At 37.9% G+C, this 17,294-nt stretch overlaps 1 protein-coding gene across 2 annotated transcripts; it reads right to left on the reverse strand.

The window, feature by feature from the left end:
* Positions 1-73: 73 nt before the first annotated feature.
* ripk2 (receptor-interacting serine-threonine kinase 2) lies at positions 74-13,373 on the reverse strand. Of its 2 annotated transcripts, none has more exons than XM_060873853.1 (11): positions 13,009-13,373; positions 10,134-10,287; positions 9,490-9,645; positions 8,542-8,699; positions 7,856-7,905; positions 6,855-7,016; positions 5,739-5,824; positions 4,513-4,602; positions 4,152-4,245; positions 3,468-3,674; positions 74-3,260 (listed from the first exon to the last, which is right to left on the reverse strand). In XM_060873853.1, exons 1-11 carry the CDS (start codon positions 13,197-13,199, stop codon positions 2,872-2,874), a joined length of 1,737 nt encoding a protein of 578 aa, XP_060729836.1. In that variant the 5' UTR covers positions 13,200-13,373; the 3' UTR covers positions 74-2,871. The 2 variants fall into 2 exon arrangements, with proteins under 2 accessions (XP_060729836.1, XP_060729837.1); XM_060873854.1 differs by having other exon boundaries at positions 10,134-10,342; positions 13,009-13,143.
* Positions 13,374-17,294: the final 3,921 nt, after the last annotated feature.

Here is a 17,294-nt window from a genome sequence, read left to right on the forward strand (position 1 = left end):
AAACTTGGACAAGCATAAAAAAATTTCAGGTATTTCTGGTTGAACAACAAGAAGAAAGCAGACGGAACGCTAATGGAGAGCTACACATTTTAATAACACAGCACTTCTCTGGAAGATTTTCAGGACGTTCATACTAGAGCACGTACATCGATCGCATTCCTGACACCTGTACATTGCTACATTGGCTATGCATTGGTTGTAATGTGCACAAGGTTTCTTATGACAGCATCTAGTTTCACAGAAAGAAGGCAAGAGGCAAAAGATGGCACTTTTAGAGATACACTAAAATAGAGGAGTAATGCTGTTATGACAAAAATAATTCTCTTTATTTAGGCCTAGCATCTAAAATTATTAAGGCAATGTTGAGTTTGGCACAGAATTAATTTTTTTTTAATATACACTCTACGGACAAGATACGATATTGCAACACGACATTCTGATGCCTTGATCTACATTCATGATCAGCGCCTACAAATGGGCACAATACTCTGCAAATTTTAATGCGAATGTAATACACAAATACACTCATGATACTGTCAACTGCATTGCTTAATAACATGCAAATAATTAAATACATATTTTGTAATACTAAATGAAACCGGTGGATTTCAAAACCTGCTGTTCCTTTCTTAAAAGTGACCGACACACAAAAAGCTAAGCGCCTTAGCGACCTCATCATCTGCAGTGCAAAAGGTTGATAATTACCATATGAAAGCATCCCACAGCTAAAATAAAGTAGCTTCTATAAACGTCAAAACCAGTTGAGCGTGGGGAAAAAAATCCTGGGAGTTCAGGGTCAAGAGAGTTCATGGGGCAAAAACACTGATGTAAACGCAAACACATTCTACAGTTTCGTAACAAACGGACACCACGGGTACCTGAAAATAAACGCTCCAGATCCAGTAGTATAAACATTCCCTGTAGCAGGTGTTCAGTGTTATGAGAATGATAACTGTTGACTTACAGGGTGGACAAATTCGCAGGCCCAGGAAAATAACATTACATATACAACAAATAATTACAATTATTATTATTATTCAAACGTTTCTTTAAAAACTGCAAAAACAGAATAAAAAAACCAGCAAAGGCATTGACATTGTCTCAAAGCCAAAAGGGACTGGTCTTACTGAACATTACACGCATGTTGGTGAGATGGCTTGTTAAAGGAAAACAGTGAATAAGTGGAATTCTGTTATGTTATTATAACAATAAGGTCTGACACGTTCCATTTTGTGTCTCAACGATGACGTTTTGTCTGATTTGCTGTTGTGATTTTGGCATGGAAACGTGCTTTGTACTTCATAATAGACATGTTTGTTTAAACGTAGCACACCTAATATATAATATTTTTATATATTGTAGCTTTCAAATCTTTTTTTCAAAACCTTTTTCAAATGCTGCACTCTTTACAAGTCTGGACAACATGGTCTAGCTGTTGATAGGAAGTACTTTGTCTCGCAAAGATTAATTCATAGCTGCTTAATGCCTAAAGCCTATGTCTAGTGTATGGCTAGCTTGCCAAATTGTTATCGTAAGTTGTTGCTGGCTCCAGAACTAGCTTCTAGGGGTATCAGTAGACCTGATTCACGTCTTCCTTTAGACTTAAGCCTTGCCTTGATGCTATATAGCACGGAACAAACACTCATCCAGCCTTCCAGGACTTCTGGTTCTGCAGCAAGGTCTAATTTAGCACATTGAAGCACTAAATTCCTGTTTGACTAGTGACTAAATTATGATTTGTCGACCCGTGGCTTAGCATAACCATGACTTACTGTATGCTAACCCAGTTTAGCATTCCTTTCGTCTAGCAGTTCACTATTTCAGCTGAAGTATGGTACAATGCCCTATTATAATAGTACATGTTCGAACTTTACAACTTAGGTGATATTTAGTCATATACCATACTCTAAACCATCCGCTCCTGGCTCCAAAAATAATGCACATTAGGAAAAACCGAACCCTTAAACAGAACCCTAAAGAACTTCAGCGGCTTGCGAACACGGATGTGTTTGAAACTAAGAAAGAAGGACTACATGCAGATGTATAAACTATGATAAATATTATTTTATACAAGACACTTTGACATGGGACGTTGAAGAAAGTAGGGTGGTGTTTCAGTTATTGTGGTTGTTATGAAACAGAGTGCAGGTCAGTGTTCAGAAGGTTCTGTTGAAGGAGGAATCAGTTGTCAGTTTTACCCAGAACTGTATGACCAAGTGCTAAAAACTTGCTAAGCTTTGTTCTGGCACACAGATCTGTACTGTATATACCTTCAAGAAACTGCCAATTTTCTTACTGATGCCAAATACCTTTGTAAACCAAAGTGAGACATAGTGATCACAAAGTAAACTGGTGTATAAACTCTACAAATCTTCATACTGATGCATGATCATAAAAATAAAACGTGAGCTAAAAGGAAGACAGTGTAGAAGTTTCTATCAAGCTGTGGTAAAACAATGCTGTCAAATTTTTTGTCATTTGCAAATCCTTGTTCACGTTATCATTCCTACAAACACAACATTCTCATGTCTATATAAACCCAAGTGACCAGTTCAACCAAAAAATGACAGGATATGGTGTTGTCATTTGGATTGATGGACAACGTCACGACTCACTTCATCACTGGATCAAATGAAAACAATCTTTCAACATCTATTCCAACAAGAAAGACAGAAAGAGCTTGAGAATAATGGAGATAAAAACAACAAGTGGTCCAGTTTTACAGCCACAGCAAGCGTAGAGTGGAATTGCTCCAGTACAAGATCAATACATTTTTCCCAATGACAAAAAACCCCAAAAAACACAGCAAAGCTGGAAAATCTCTCAGCTGTTTATTCCAAAAGTGACCAGATACGAGGGAAGCTGAGAAGCTCAGAAAATGTTGCGGATGTTATTGCAGGAGGTGGAGAGCGGTGGAGCGCTGGCAGCGCTGTAGGGTGGTGGTGGTGGAGGCGTCTGGGAAATAAAGTCTGGAAATGGGTGCAGGCCCATCTGTTTGTTGTCCTGCAGCTTGCGCACCACCACACGGCAAAACTCCTCGTTGTGGCGCTCGCACAAGTCCAAAAGCTTGCGAACTTTGGCGGTGCGAGTCTGCTGGTTGGCCACCAGCTCATAGTCCTCACTCATGAGCAAGTCACGGGCCAGTAGTGCATCCAAACACTGGTTCAGACATGCCTCAGTCATCTGCCGCACAACCTCCTCACGCCGAAGGCTGATCCATCGTGCTGCCGGGCCCTGGGTGTCCAACAGCATGGGGAATTCTAGAGGATGTTACAGATTATGCACCGGTTATAAATAGACATCAAAATTTCTTCATTTAATTTGCCAATAAGGGCGTGAGCTAAACTGACAAGGAAGTTTTGGGTCACTGGTAATTCTTTCTTTTCTGAAGTTAACCGTTACATACAGTATATGAACCAAATAGAATTTTTTTTGCTAGGAATTCGCTGTAACGCAACATGACGTACCTTGAGGTTGTGACTGTAGGGTGAGCGGGTGAATGTTTATAGGCAGGTTGCTCTCGTTTTGAAGCGTGTTTGGTCTGAGGGGGATGTTGCAGTCCGAGACGAGCTGGGCCGTCTGATAATTAGGATTCAGGTTGTTCTGGGAGCCCTGGTCCATTAAGGGTTTTGGGGTGTCCAGTGGTATGGACACGACAGATGACAACGGTCCAGCTAAGCGAGAAAAGAAGGCGTTGATAAGTAAAATTGGTAGTCTTTTACATTTAGACAAGGTATTTCATACACAGATAAATGAGGTCTTCTCGTAAAAAATTCACACACTGACATTTTGTTGCCATTGCCACCCAATAGCAGCAAACACCAGTCAGTTGCCTTGCTCTTCAGTTGGAAAAATTAAGGTAGTCAGAAAGCTTCAAAAATTCCAACTTGGTAATCCCCCATTTACGTCCCTAGGTCAATGGAAACGTTTGGAGGGTTGTAATAGTTTTTCCCTATATGACTCGCCAACAGCGCAATCATCATTAGCTTCCAAGTTATTCTCGTTATTAATTTTTTTTTTTTTTTTTTACGAGGGATTTATGAGGTACAAATTGCTTGAAGATTAGTTACAAATGATGATCATCACTACAGGTTTTCCGCTCTACATTTAGTGCAACAGTTCAAAACATAAAACTCAAGATTAAGGGTTACCATGAGAGGGATTAGAGATGGTAAGGTAGCCTGGTTGGGAGATGTCCGTGTCCTGGGAGGAGCAAGAACCCGATCCTGACGTAGAGCCGGTATCCTGTCAGAGAGCCATCAGAAAATCGTTTATAAGATTGATATTAAAGATTGTATGTTATGTTGGACAAAAAAAAGCCTGTTTTTTTTTACAGTTCAGCCAGCAGGAATCTGAACACTAATCCAAAAGTAGCATAATTGGCATAAATTTAAATTGCTAAACAAAGCATGACCTATAATAAGGTCAAATTCTTTTCAGCGAATAACCTGCTCTGTAGACAATATCTAAGAAGGAAATATGATGAGTATAAATTAGAAAGAAGAAACTGACTGTCCAAGGAGTGTTATGTTCCTTCAGGTTTTTATCTGTTCTTTTCACATTTGTCGTCGTTGTTGAAGTGCTGCTCGCCGGTCTCAAAAACTAAGACAAGAAAACAATGAAGAAGAGACAGATTCGTTTTGTATTTAATTTCAAAACAATTCAAAAGTTTAAATTGAAAAATCAAGAAAATATCAACAATACTAAAACATATACAGTAATCTACAATAAATCTATCATTTAATACAATACTGGTACACTAGGTCACAAACTAAAGCCCTATTCGGACGGGATTAGTTTTACGTGGGGACGTGGGGGTAAAGTAATTATTACCAGAGCTTCTCTGTGATTTTAGTCCCATCCGAATGTGCCATCTCGGTAATCATTACGGACAATGTCAGTAAAGATTACGGCGACTTTTACCTTCTGTAAAAAGGTCCGGAAAAATTACCTCAGGTAATACTAATCCCGTCCGAATAGACCCGCTGTAAATTTTTACGCTAAAATACCGTCATTTCCTGTTTAAAAGTAGTTTTTGGCGCGTTTTGCAAGCATGGAGGCGCCATGTTGTCTGTTTACGCACATGATAACAGGAAGCAACGTCATACGCACATGACGACAAGGAGGTCACTGTGGTGCGTAAAGCGAGTTACCCCTCCCACTTCTGCTAGTTTTACTGAGATGTCTTGTCCCATGCGAATTGGCCAATTAATATTACAGACGTCCTGAGGTAAAATTGCATTACTCCACGTCCCCACATAAAACTAATCCCGTCCGAATAGGGCTTAAGAATACAATCAGTATAACAACAAGGTACTACAGCAAGAAGAACACTCACAATTTGTTTTCTTTTCATTTCTTTCTTTTTCTTTATTTTTTAATATCTGAAACATTTTTAATTATTTTTTTAATTGCATATGGATTACATTTTTTTATTGTATTAAAATTTTTAAATGTATATTACACATTTTTTGTAATTTTATTTCAGATTTTTCTTTAAAAAATTAAAAAAATTTTTTTTTTTTAAATTTATTTAATTTAATTTTTATCTGTACTTCAGCTAGCTATACGATTTTGCAACAGCACCTATTTTATTTTATTTAAAAAAAATACAGAAGGCACTTCCCATATCAGCATAGTCAAATAACGGATAAACTGTAAAATGTGGCGTCTCTTATTAAAGTCTGTTATTATAATAAACTGAATGTAAACACTGCAGGGTCATCGTTTAGACTTACTTTTGACCTTTTGACCTCCAGCACCGACTCCATGACATCGACTTCGTCGAATCTCCGCAGCAGCGGCTCCAGATCGATAAGACAATCTAGTGGACAAAAAAAAAATGCCATAGTACTGTATATTGTTCCAAAGCAACTTAATATCATTAATATCATGATAAATAAGGACACAATAGACTTCTCTGGGATATCGTAGGCATTTCTGACAGAAAGCAGCTGATTTGATAAATGTTGTACTGAAGTTATTTCTGTCTTGCCATTTTGTTGTCAAATCAATAAACCATGATCCATTGAGTATCGTGATATGGTAGTTTTGTCATATCGGCCAGTCTTATACGCCACATGAACAAGCAGCACACAAAAACACAACCAACATGACTACTGGTTTTGCTTACTGAAGAACAGACAGGAAGTGCTTGTCGAAATGTGCATCTAAGCGAGGGCAAAAAAAAAAAAAAGAGGAACTAGCTAACAAAGCCGCAAGAAGATGAAGAACAAACTAGGCCATTGCATGGTATCAGATCTTTGGATCAAATGTGGATCAGGTAAGTTAAATAATGCTGGAGTTTAGGATAAGTTACAATACACAAGTCTACAACAACCTCTAAACTCTAAGTAAACTCCCTGACAAAATACATTCAGAAAGCTGAGTGGGTGCCAATATTTTTACTCGTGCAGCTTATTTAAATCTGATTTCTAATGCCGTAGTTTAAATCCAATTTATCTGGACTTATTTGGTCCCGGAATTAGAACAAACTTCTCATGAAAACAAACGGAATTGTTGATGAAGCGATTTATGGGATTTATGCTAGGAGAAGCAGTGTTAGCGCTTTGCATTTGAAACATTCAGAGCTTAAAGCTTGTGTTTTGGTGGTTTCTCGGTAACATATAACTTAAAGAAAGAGTGGGGAAAAAAAAGAGAGAACAACAGGTTTATAGCTGTTATAATGCAAGTGAGAACAGGAACTAGCTACTTTCACAGACATTCCGCAAAATAAATGCAAATTTAAGTGAAGGAAACGTTGTGTGGCTAATAAAAGTCTCGTGCACAGGTGAGTGGACTAGAACTGAAAGATGCTGGTACAAAGGTTAAAAGGTGAACGTTCTGACACTCACTGAGGAAAGAAGGACGCTCGTCTGGATTAGCGGTCCAGCCGCACGACATGAGGTTGATGAGCGTCTCTCTCCCAGGGATGTCACCCGGCACACTGTCCAGTCCGGTGTCCGGGCGAGAGCCGCGCAGGACGCTGAACATTATCTGCATGGGGTTGGTAGCATCTGAAATGAAGAAGACAAAGACAAAATCAAAAAAGTACATAAAAGGAAGTAAAACTACTGTGTGTCAAGCTTGAACCAGTCAGAAGCTTCAGAGATCTGAACTGCTTTATTCGACCCACAAAACTCACACTGCTCATTTGGGAACATTCATTCATTCATTCATTCATTTTCTACCGCTTATCCGAACTACCTCGGGTCACGGGGAGCCTGTGCCTATCTCAGGCGTCATCGGGCATCAAGGTAGGATACACCCTGGACGGAGTGCCAACCCATCACAGGGCACACACACACACACACTCTCATTCACTCACGCAATCACACACTACAAACAATTTTTCCAGAGATGCCAATCAACCTACCATGCATGTCTTTGGACCGGGGGAGGAAACCGGAGTACCCGGAGGAAACCCCCGAGGCACAGGGAGAACATGCAAACTCCACACACACACAAGGCGAAGGCGGGAATCGAACCCCCAACCCTGGAGGTGTGAGGCGAACAGTTCAAGTTTTCTTTTCTTTAAATGCCAAATTCAGCTGAACCCACTCTGATTACAGCTTCAGATTTCCTGTTTTTCATGTTGAGATTCTCCTCGTCATGACTTTCCTCTTTTTCCCCTCATATTAAAGTTGTTTTATAAGCATGAAACTCAAGAGACTGTCGAGTGCGTAAAAATATGGTCAAATCAGCAGTTTCAGAACGGCGCAACGACATTTTCATGCTGCTGTGAAGTGTTAACGATTAAAATAACAAGGCGAACGCTTTCTTTTAATGGCTTGTTAGTAAAAAGGAGTTTGTTCTCTCTCTCTCTCACACACACACACACACACACTTCCACTACCTTCGTATGGTATCCGTCGAGACAGGACTTCCCACATGATGATGGCATAACTGAAAGAAGAAGCAGAGAACAATGTGGTAAATTTAATGAAGAGCTGCCACCCGGGAAACCCCCTTTAAATCAATCAATACTCTCGCTTTGGGTTCAGTCTGATGATTTCAACAAGCCCCTTTGTCTAATATGTGACAAATCAGAGAGAAACGTAAACTCTCGTTCTGCTTTTGGTCCAATTTCTCATAATAGAACTATGGCTTCCCGGAAGAACACAGCCTCAGACAAGGGGAAGTCCTCAAATGTGTGATGGTTAGTGGGATATTGTTCCCTGTTCACTTTTCTGTCTTTAAATCAGACATCTGAATGTGACACTTAACACTGACTTCCTCCAACAACAGCAATTTGTTTTATTCATGTAATGACACGTTGTACGTTTTAGCCGTTTCTGGTTACATTTAACATTGCGGAACAAGTTAGGTTGCTTACAGTACATTCACTCCCTCACCAGCATCTTACCATTTCACCCCACCTCTCTTTCCAGGGTTGAATATTTTCTGCCTGTAAGTAGCACTGAGACCGGGGACTAAATAAATGCCCCTTCATGGCTACGTAAACAATCAAAACATCTTCCAACCAATCAGAATAGAGAACTCAGCTGGTGTTATTTCAAGCATCAAGCGTAAAATCAGCACCTGTACATGTCCTGCTTAACATCCGCTCTCCGAGTCTTGTTGGGTTCGTATTCTTCAGGAGGCATGTAGATGACAGTGCCACCCATCTCGGCTGGTTTCGATCCGGAACCTTTGCTGATTGAGAGCTGGCGCCATTTTGACAAACCAAAGTCTGCTATCTGGAAATTAACGATAAGAAAGTTAAGTTAATGAAGCAGAGTCATGTTATCATTTAGGGATAACATAAGACAACAGGAGGGGGGCACGGTGGCTTAGTGGTTAGCACGTTCGCCTCACACCTCCAGGGTTGGGGCTGCGATTCCCACCTCCACCTTGTGTGTGTGGAGTTTGCATGTTCTCCCCGTGCCTCGGGGGTTTCCTCCGGGTACTCCGGTTTCCTCCCCCGGTCCAAAGACATGCATGGTAGATTGATTGGCATCTCTGGAAAATTGTCCGTAGTGTGTGATTGCGTGAGTGAATGAGAGTGTGTGTGTGTGTGTGCCCTGTGATGGGTTGGCACTCTGTCCAGGGTGTATCCTGCCTTGATGCCCGATGACACCTGAGATCACCTGCCATCCGTTGGCACAGGCTCCCCGTGACCCGAGATAGTTCGGATAAGCGGTAGAAAATGAATGAATAAGACAACAGGTGCTGTTCTGGCTTCTTGGGATTGGAGATTACAGAAATAGTATTTGTGCTTAGAAAATATGCAAAGTCGGTCCAAGACCTGTCCGGGAACAGGAAGTTTTTTTTTTGGAAATGCTTATTCATTGTTCATGAGTCAAGAATGTGCTCCGATAATCAGTTCACATTCCAGCTAAGTAAAGTAAGAACAAGTCAATAAAAAAGCAGGGTAATAAACCACTGAAACAATGATTGTTAAACCAGTTCCCTTGATCTGGCAAATTGCAAAACTGAGGAAGCTGTGATGAAAATGGCAAAAACCATTAAGACTAATGCTCAAATTACCTTAACATGGTACTCGCCGTCCAGAAGAATGTTCTGGGTTTTCAGGTCGTGATGGAGCAGTGGTGGAGTCATATTATGGAGAAAGTTAACTCCCAAAGCAATTTCATACAGAATGCGCAGCCTGAGAGGCCAAGCCACCACCGGATACATGGTTTTCTGAGAGACAGAAAGAATGAAAGAGTGAGAAAATGAGCTTAAACTGATTAACAATGTTACAACAAGCTTGGGACATGAAGTTCTCAACTCAGAGGTCATCTTTGGCCAACCAAGTAGAAAACAGGTCTTTCTGCTGAGGCAGTAAACTGGAGGAGCTGATAATGATCTTCTGTAAAGTCTGCAAAGAGCTACCAGGTTTGGACAAGGACTAGAATCCCATCATAATTACATCCCTCCCTCACCTTCCTACAGTATGTAGGGAAGTAATCCAGTTTGAATAGTCTGGATATTTTATCAAAACCTTCACAACCTGGATGAGGTATTCTGCAGAATGGGAAAAAACCCCAGACCCTGAAACCTTTAAGAGATAGATGGCTCCTCAAGATAGTGTCCTCTACTTAACAAACTGGTTTCAAGACCATCGTGTGTACGATATATAGATCCGGACCAGGTGAGTTGAGAACTTCTTATTGAAAGACGCTCATTACCTCGTGCAGAAGCTCGTCCAGAGAGCCATTGGTCATGAATTCGGTGACGATGCAGAAGAACTCGGGCTCGTTGCACACTCCGAAGATCTGGATGATGTGGTTAAACCTGGCCTTGTGAAGCACCTCTGCCTCTTTCAGTAAGCAATTCCTTTCTCTGCAATGAAGTGGAGCATGATGAAAGGACTGTGGGATTCCCCTGCTTCCTCCAACTGAGTCAGATTGTACAATAGTGACGGTGCTGATCTGCATTTCAGTTTCAATTCGGTTTTTCAGTTTCAACTCAGCTTCTGACACTGGAGACTCCTTCAATAACTGCTCGATAAACATCTCCTTACAAAAACATCACTGTGACAACAATTACAGCTACAAAACTATGGGACCGTTTTGAGTTTTGAACTGTAGCTGAAGCAGTCAAAAATAATCAACACCTTCTGACCAATCAGGTTTGAGAATTTAATATCTAGCACATACTGTACACAGGACATAAAACCTTTTCGCAAAATCTGTGTTCTGGATCAAGAATCTTTTAAACCTTGAATTTAAAAAAAGTTATATTTGTTGTACTTGTATAAACAGTACCTCATCCTGCCTTTCCATGATAAAAGGTTTCACTTAAATCCGTATATATCGACCTGCTCAACAATCAGTGAAGATTTATGACTCTGTTCATAAAAAATATGATCTCACTTCCTTAAAGTTTCCCACTTCCTGTAGTTTAAGTGTAATGAAGTCCCTGTAGTTTGGGAGAAAGTCCAGAAAGGCCTGAAGAACTACTTTCTATCCATCTAAACTGTCTGGAAGCATCTCTCGGTTTCCTTAGTGAAGAACGTTTCAGCTTCTGCTACGTCCCAGATTCCTATACACTACTACTGAACATCTCATTTGAGGACTACAGATGGTGTTCTACCTGAAGATACCAGACATCAATCAACCTATAAGCTAAAGATCCTCCAGTGTGTTTCGTTTACAGTCATACAGTTTAAACCTGTAAAGCCCTGAAAATTCTATCATGAAATCTTACAGTGAACTGATTAAAAAAATAAATAAAATTAGACACATTAAATCTGAAGTCTTACAGCCATAAAATATCATAAATTAATACAGAATAAAGTCGTTGTTCTTAAACTGTCATACAGTGAAAAGCTGTACAGAATAATATCGATGTCGTACAGATAATAAAATCATACAGATTAAATTCCTAAAGTTGTACCGATTTAAATCTGAAAGTCCTACATTTTAAAGTCATGCATCTTAAAATCGTAACGTTGTACAGATTAAAATCGTAATGTTGTACAGATTAAAATTGTAAAGTTGTACAGATGAAATCGCAACGGTGTACAGATTAAAATCGTAATATTGTACAGATTAAAATCGCAACGTTGTAAAGGTTAAAATCGTAACATTGTACAGATTACAGATTAAAATCGTAACGTTGTACAGATTAAAATCGTAATATTGTACAGATTAAAATCGCAACGTTGTAAAGGTTAAAATCGTAACATTGTACAGATTACAGATTAAAATCGTAACGTTGTACAGATTAAAATCGTAATGTTGGGCAGATTAAAATTGTAATGTACAGATTAAAATCCTAACGTTATACAGATTACAGATTAAAATCGTAATGTTGTACAGATTACAGATCAAAATCATAATGTTGTACAGATTACAGATTAAAATCGTAATGTTGTACAGATTACAGGTTAAAATCGTAATGTTGTACAGATAAAAATCGCAAAGTACAGATTACAGATTAAAATCGTAAAGTACAGATTACAGATTAAAATCGTAATGTTGTACAGATTACAGATTATAATCGTAATGTTGTACAGATTACAGAATATAATTGTAATGTTGTACAGATTAAAATCGTAAAGTACAGATTACAGATTAAAATCGTAATGTTGTACAGATTACAGATTAAAATCGTAAAGTACAGATTACAGATTAAAATCGTAATGTTGTACAGATTACAGATTAAAATCGTAAAGTACAGATTACAGATTAAAATCGTAATGTTGTACAGATTACAGATTAAAATCGTAATGTTGTACAGATTACAGATTAAAATCGTAATGTTGTACAGATTAAAATCGTAATGTTGTACAGATTAAAATCGTAAAGTACAGATTACAGATTAAAATCGCAATGTTGTACAGATTACAGATTATAATCGTAATGTTGTACAGATTACAGAATATAATTGTAATGTTGTACAGATTAAAATCGTAAAGTACAGATTACAGATTAAAATCGTAATGTTGTACAGATTACAGATTAAAATCGTAAAGTACAGATTACAGATTAAAATCGTAATGTTGTACAGATTACAGATTAAAATCGTAAAGTACAGATTACAGATTAAAATCGTAATGTTGTACAGATTACAGATTAAAATCGTAATGTTGTACAGATTACAGATTAAAATCGTAATGTTGTACAGATTAAAATCGTAATGTTGTACAGATTAAAATCGTAATGTTGTACAGATTAAAATCGTAAAGTACAGATTACAGATTAAAATCGCAATGTTGTACAGATTACAGATTAAAATCGTAATGTTGTACAGATTAAAATCGTAAAGTACAGATTACAGATTAAAATCGCAATGTTGTACAGATTACAGATTATAATTGTAATGTTGTACAGATTACAGATAATAATTGTAATGTTGTACAGATTACAGATTAAATTCGTAACATTGTACATATTACAGATTAAAACTGTAATGCTGTACAGATTAACAAAAAAAATCAAAACCAATTTTATGATATTTTTAAAGAAATCTAAGCAGACGGTGTTATATCTCTTTCAGACAAACAAGTTCCTACTACTAAAAAACATCTCTCTCTCACACACAGGTGGAAATTCGTACCTTTCACCGACCGGGGAGTCCAATTTTAAGCACTTAATGGCGACGGTGGTGCGCCAGTCGCTGTGCTGCGCCCGGAACACGGTGCCAAAGCCGCCTTTGCTGATGTAGTGCAGGTCGGTGAGTTTGCGGTACGGGATCACCGGGAGCGTGCTGGTCAGACTGCACAGATTCACGCAGCCAGCCTGATCCATGCTGAACGCTCAGAGAGATAACGGCATTCCGGCGAGCAAAGAAACACTGAGTCACTCCGAGAGGAACGACAACGGACGCACAGACAGGACTTCACCGACACTTTATTTCAGGCGAATCTGCGTAACTATTCTTCTACTTCTTCTTCTTGTTCCCACCCTTACCCTCCTCACCCTCCTCTTCCTCCTCCTCTTCGTATAAAAAACCCCGCAACACTGTGTTTACACAATCAGATACAAAATAACTCGTCTACACACACTATCTGATCACACTCCTGTCCACACACCCTGATGTGAATGCGAACTTCTAGGGTTGCATGAGATAAAATAGGATCTTTCCGTATTTGTCGCAGGTGCGCATTTAGGAAAATATCACACAGACCGGAGCGCATAGCCGCGTTATTACTATTCTTCCCCTACCCATATTCCGGTAAACCACGCCCACTGACACGTGATTGGCTAGTAGTTCATACCCAAAACCACCCCATCGTTCTAAAAAAATTTACCGTGTTTATTTTTAATGGTATCTAAGTTTTTTTTTTTTTTTAAATGATGTTATAAACATATGTAATAAAATAGCAAGTAGTATTTTCAGTATTATAGTATAGGCTGAACAAAGTGCGGGTTTGAATTGAATTAAATAATTAATGTTTTCATTTCCTATAAAAAAAAAAATAATAAAGTTCAAGCATAATCTTATTCTTGTTTATTTAATAAAAATAAATAAAGTGCATTTTAATATATTTTTTTAAAATGTCATTGCTGGCGGTGGTCTTCTATTAAGCAATATTAAGTAAAGAATTTTACTATTTATGCATTTGTGTAAATTATATTATCTTTAAGAATGTATATATGTAAGGATGTAAGAATGTATATAAGAATGTATGAATAAAACTATATAATTTGAAAAAAAGGAAGCAACTTTTGTTGTGTTGTTGTTGTTGATGCTGTTGTTGATTTTGATGCTTTTGTTGATGTTGATGTTATTGATGCTGTTGATGTTGTTGATGTTTTTGTTGTTGTTGTTGATGCTGTTGTTGTTGATGTTTGTGTTGATGTTGTTGCTGTTGTTGACGTTGTTGTTGTTGATGTTGTTAATGTTGTTGTTGTTGATGCTGTTGTTGATGCTGATTTTGTTGGTGATGTTATTGTTGATGCTGTTGTGGTTGTTGTTGATGTTATTGTTGATGCTGTTGTTGTTGATGTTTATATTGTTGTCGATTTTGTTGTTGTTGTTGATGTTGCTGTTGATTTTGTTGTTGTTGATGCTGTTGCTGATGTTGTTGTTGTTAACAGGACAGAAATGAATCGGTGTATTTTTTTTAATATATTTTTAACAAGCTTTATTAAATCGTTATATGCACTCGTATACAAAATGAAATATAGAGAATAAATATTTAGCAGTCTAAATAACGCATGTTTGATAAATTATTTTGAATAGTTTACAGTAACGTAAGCGTTCACATTTTTTTTTGGTTGCCATAGGGATTTCACAGTAAACGACATTTTAACTGCCCAATCAGTTAGGAGGAGGCTGGGTTACTAATAGCCAATCATAGCACAGGAATCGGAATATTTCCTCTGAGTTACTTCCGGGTTTACAAATCTGTCGAGGGTTAAAAAAAAAGCTTTTATTTGTTTATTCTTGGTTTAGAAAACTGCTTATATATTTATAGCCTCGTTTAATATTAAAAACAAGAAGTGATCGACTTTAAATGGTCTAGATTATCACACAGTCCTGGTACACGTGACCTATGTTATGTAGAGCTGTATATTATTTAGGGAGGAAATAAACTCCTTGATATGTTCAGGCTTCTTACCAAGAGACCCTGAGGTGCTTTCATCATGTGATAATGTACAGTTAAATCAGTAAATCCCTGTCAAGTAATCTGGGAATTCCACATGATGTAATAAGACTATAATGGGCTTCTGGGAAACCTTCAGAAATAATGGCACCTAATATTATCTAGTACATCAGGAAGGGAAAATTCCCAGAAATCCAAAGAATATTACACATTGTATTCAGGATGTGATGAGTGTTGATACAATTTAGTCGTCTTACATTAACAATCTGTGCTTTAAAAGGGGCTTTCTGTTCAATAGAACAGAAACAACAACTGCATGTGGTTTAGTGGTTAGCACAGTTGCCTTATGCCTCCAGGGTTGGGGGTTGGATTCCCACCCCTGTAATGTGTGCCCAGAGTTTGCATATTCTCTCTGTGCTATGGGGGTTTCCTCCAGTTATTTTGATTTCCTCCCTCGGTCCAAAGACATCTATACATTTTCTGTAGTGTATAAAATGTTCCCTGGCTTGTTACCCGAGTCCCCTGGGATAATGTCCAGGTTCTCCGCAACCCTGAGTAGGAGAAGATGTTCAGAAAATGAATGGATGTATGATTCACTTCTTGATATAACCCAGTCGATTAGAAATTGGACAGACTAATGACCATCCGTTTATGATGTATACCCTGATTTTATGTCTTATTTTCCATGGAGTCTAAAACATAGCTTAGCTTAAAAATTAATACAATTTACTAGATTATTGCACATTTATTCACTGGTCCAATACACAGATTTATCTGTCAATCGGTTTTAACCTTTCCTAGTATACATGTTTATAAAAGAATCCAGATGTCTGCGCAGAGCTCACAACAACATCAAGGACTCTTCACATCCCAGTCACAAACTGTTTAACCTCCTTCCATCAAGAAGGAGAGGAACATACGCACCAGAACCAGAAGGTTCAGGGATAGCTTTTTTTTCCATCCATCATCACACTACTGAACTTTACACTACACCGTTAGAACACTGTAAAAATACTGTATATAACTTCTGTACAATTCTACATACAATGAACATATTATACTCCTCATTCTCTACACATATTGTGTCTTACATTCATCTGCACTATTTTATTTATGTGTGTCTATATATACACCTTACTGTACATTCTGCCTAATATTTCACATTCATATATATTCATATATATCATATATATATATATAAATATTTTAAATTATTTTTAAAATAAATGTATAATGCTAGGGGGGCACGGTGGCTTAGTGGTTAGCACGTTCGCCTCACACCTCCAGCGTCGGGGTTCGATTCCCGCCTCCACCTTGTGAGTGTGGAGTTTGCATGTTCTCCCCGTGCCTCAGGGGTTTCCGCCGGGTACTCCGGTTTCCTCCCCCGGTCCAAAGACATGCATGGTAGGTTGATTGGCATCTCTGGATAAATTGTCCCTAGTGTGTGATTGTGTGTGTGTGTGTGTGTGTGTGTGTGTGTGTGTGCCCTGCGATGGGTTGGCACTCCGTCCAGGGTGTATCCTGCCTTGATGCCCGATGACGCCTGAGATAGGCACAGGCTCCCCGTGACCCGAGGTAGTTCGGATAAGCGGTAGAAGATGAATGAATGAATGAATGTATAATGCTTATTTATCACAAAAATGCCTTAGCACGTCTAGTATTATAATTTATTGTTTGTTTGATTTTTTAAATAAAAGAAAGATAAATCTGTTTTTTTAATATATGTTTATGATAATGTAGATATATAATATACATGTAGAATATATCTATCTATCTATCTATCTATCTATCTATCTATCTATAAATCAGTTTTTTTCATTCTACAATATCATTGTTTGATTTATTTTTTTGCATTGTAAATATATAATGGGATTTTTGTTTTCAGTATTAATCAATTATTTTGCCATGCTATTCCAAAGTTAAACAGCAGGGGGAGCTAGAATTTTTTTAATTTTTAACTTTGCGGCATTTTTAAACACTATGAAATGGGATGAAACGAAAAAAAAAAACAATTGATAAAAAAAGCATTTAATGAAAGAAAACCGCACATTATTATTATTATTATTATTATTATTATTATTATTATTATTATTATTATTTGTCCTTTATTATATGTCCTTTATTAAAATTTTGATGTGCAAACATTTATCTCTCCACAGACTATATTTCATTATTAGTCATTCCTAATTCACAGTTGTTGCTTATTAATATTACACGTCATATCATAAACAAAATCGTTCTGCAGTTTGTTTTGTTTTCCGGTATTCGTGCTCACGTGGGTGGGTACACGCCT

The sequence above is a fragment of the Tachysurus vachellii genome, chromosome 7 (assembly GCF_030014155.1).
Source record: "Tachysurus vachellii isolate PV-2020 chromosome 7, HZAU_Pvac_v1, whole genome shotgun sequence".
Taxonomy (NCBI): domain Eukaryota; kingdom Metazoa; phylum Chordata; class Actinopteri; order Siluriformes; family Bagridae; genus Tachysurus; species Tachysurus vachellii.

Coding starts and splice junctions, on each gene's coding strand:
- ripk2 (XM_060873853.1), bottom strand. CDS start 13,199: ATGGATCAGGCTGGCTGCGTGAATCTGTGCAGTCTGACCAGCACGCTC. Junction 8,700..9,489: donor ACGGCGAGTACCATGTTAAG/GTAATTTGAGCA, acceptor GTTAATTTCCAG/ATAGCAGACTTTGGTTTGTC. Junction 5,825..6,854: donor CGAGCGTCCTTCTTTCCTCA/GTGAGTGTCAGA, acceptor TTTGTCCACTAG/ATTGTCTTATCGATCTGGAG.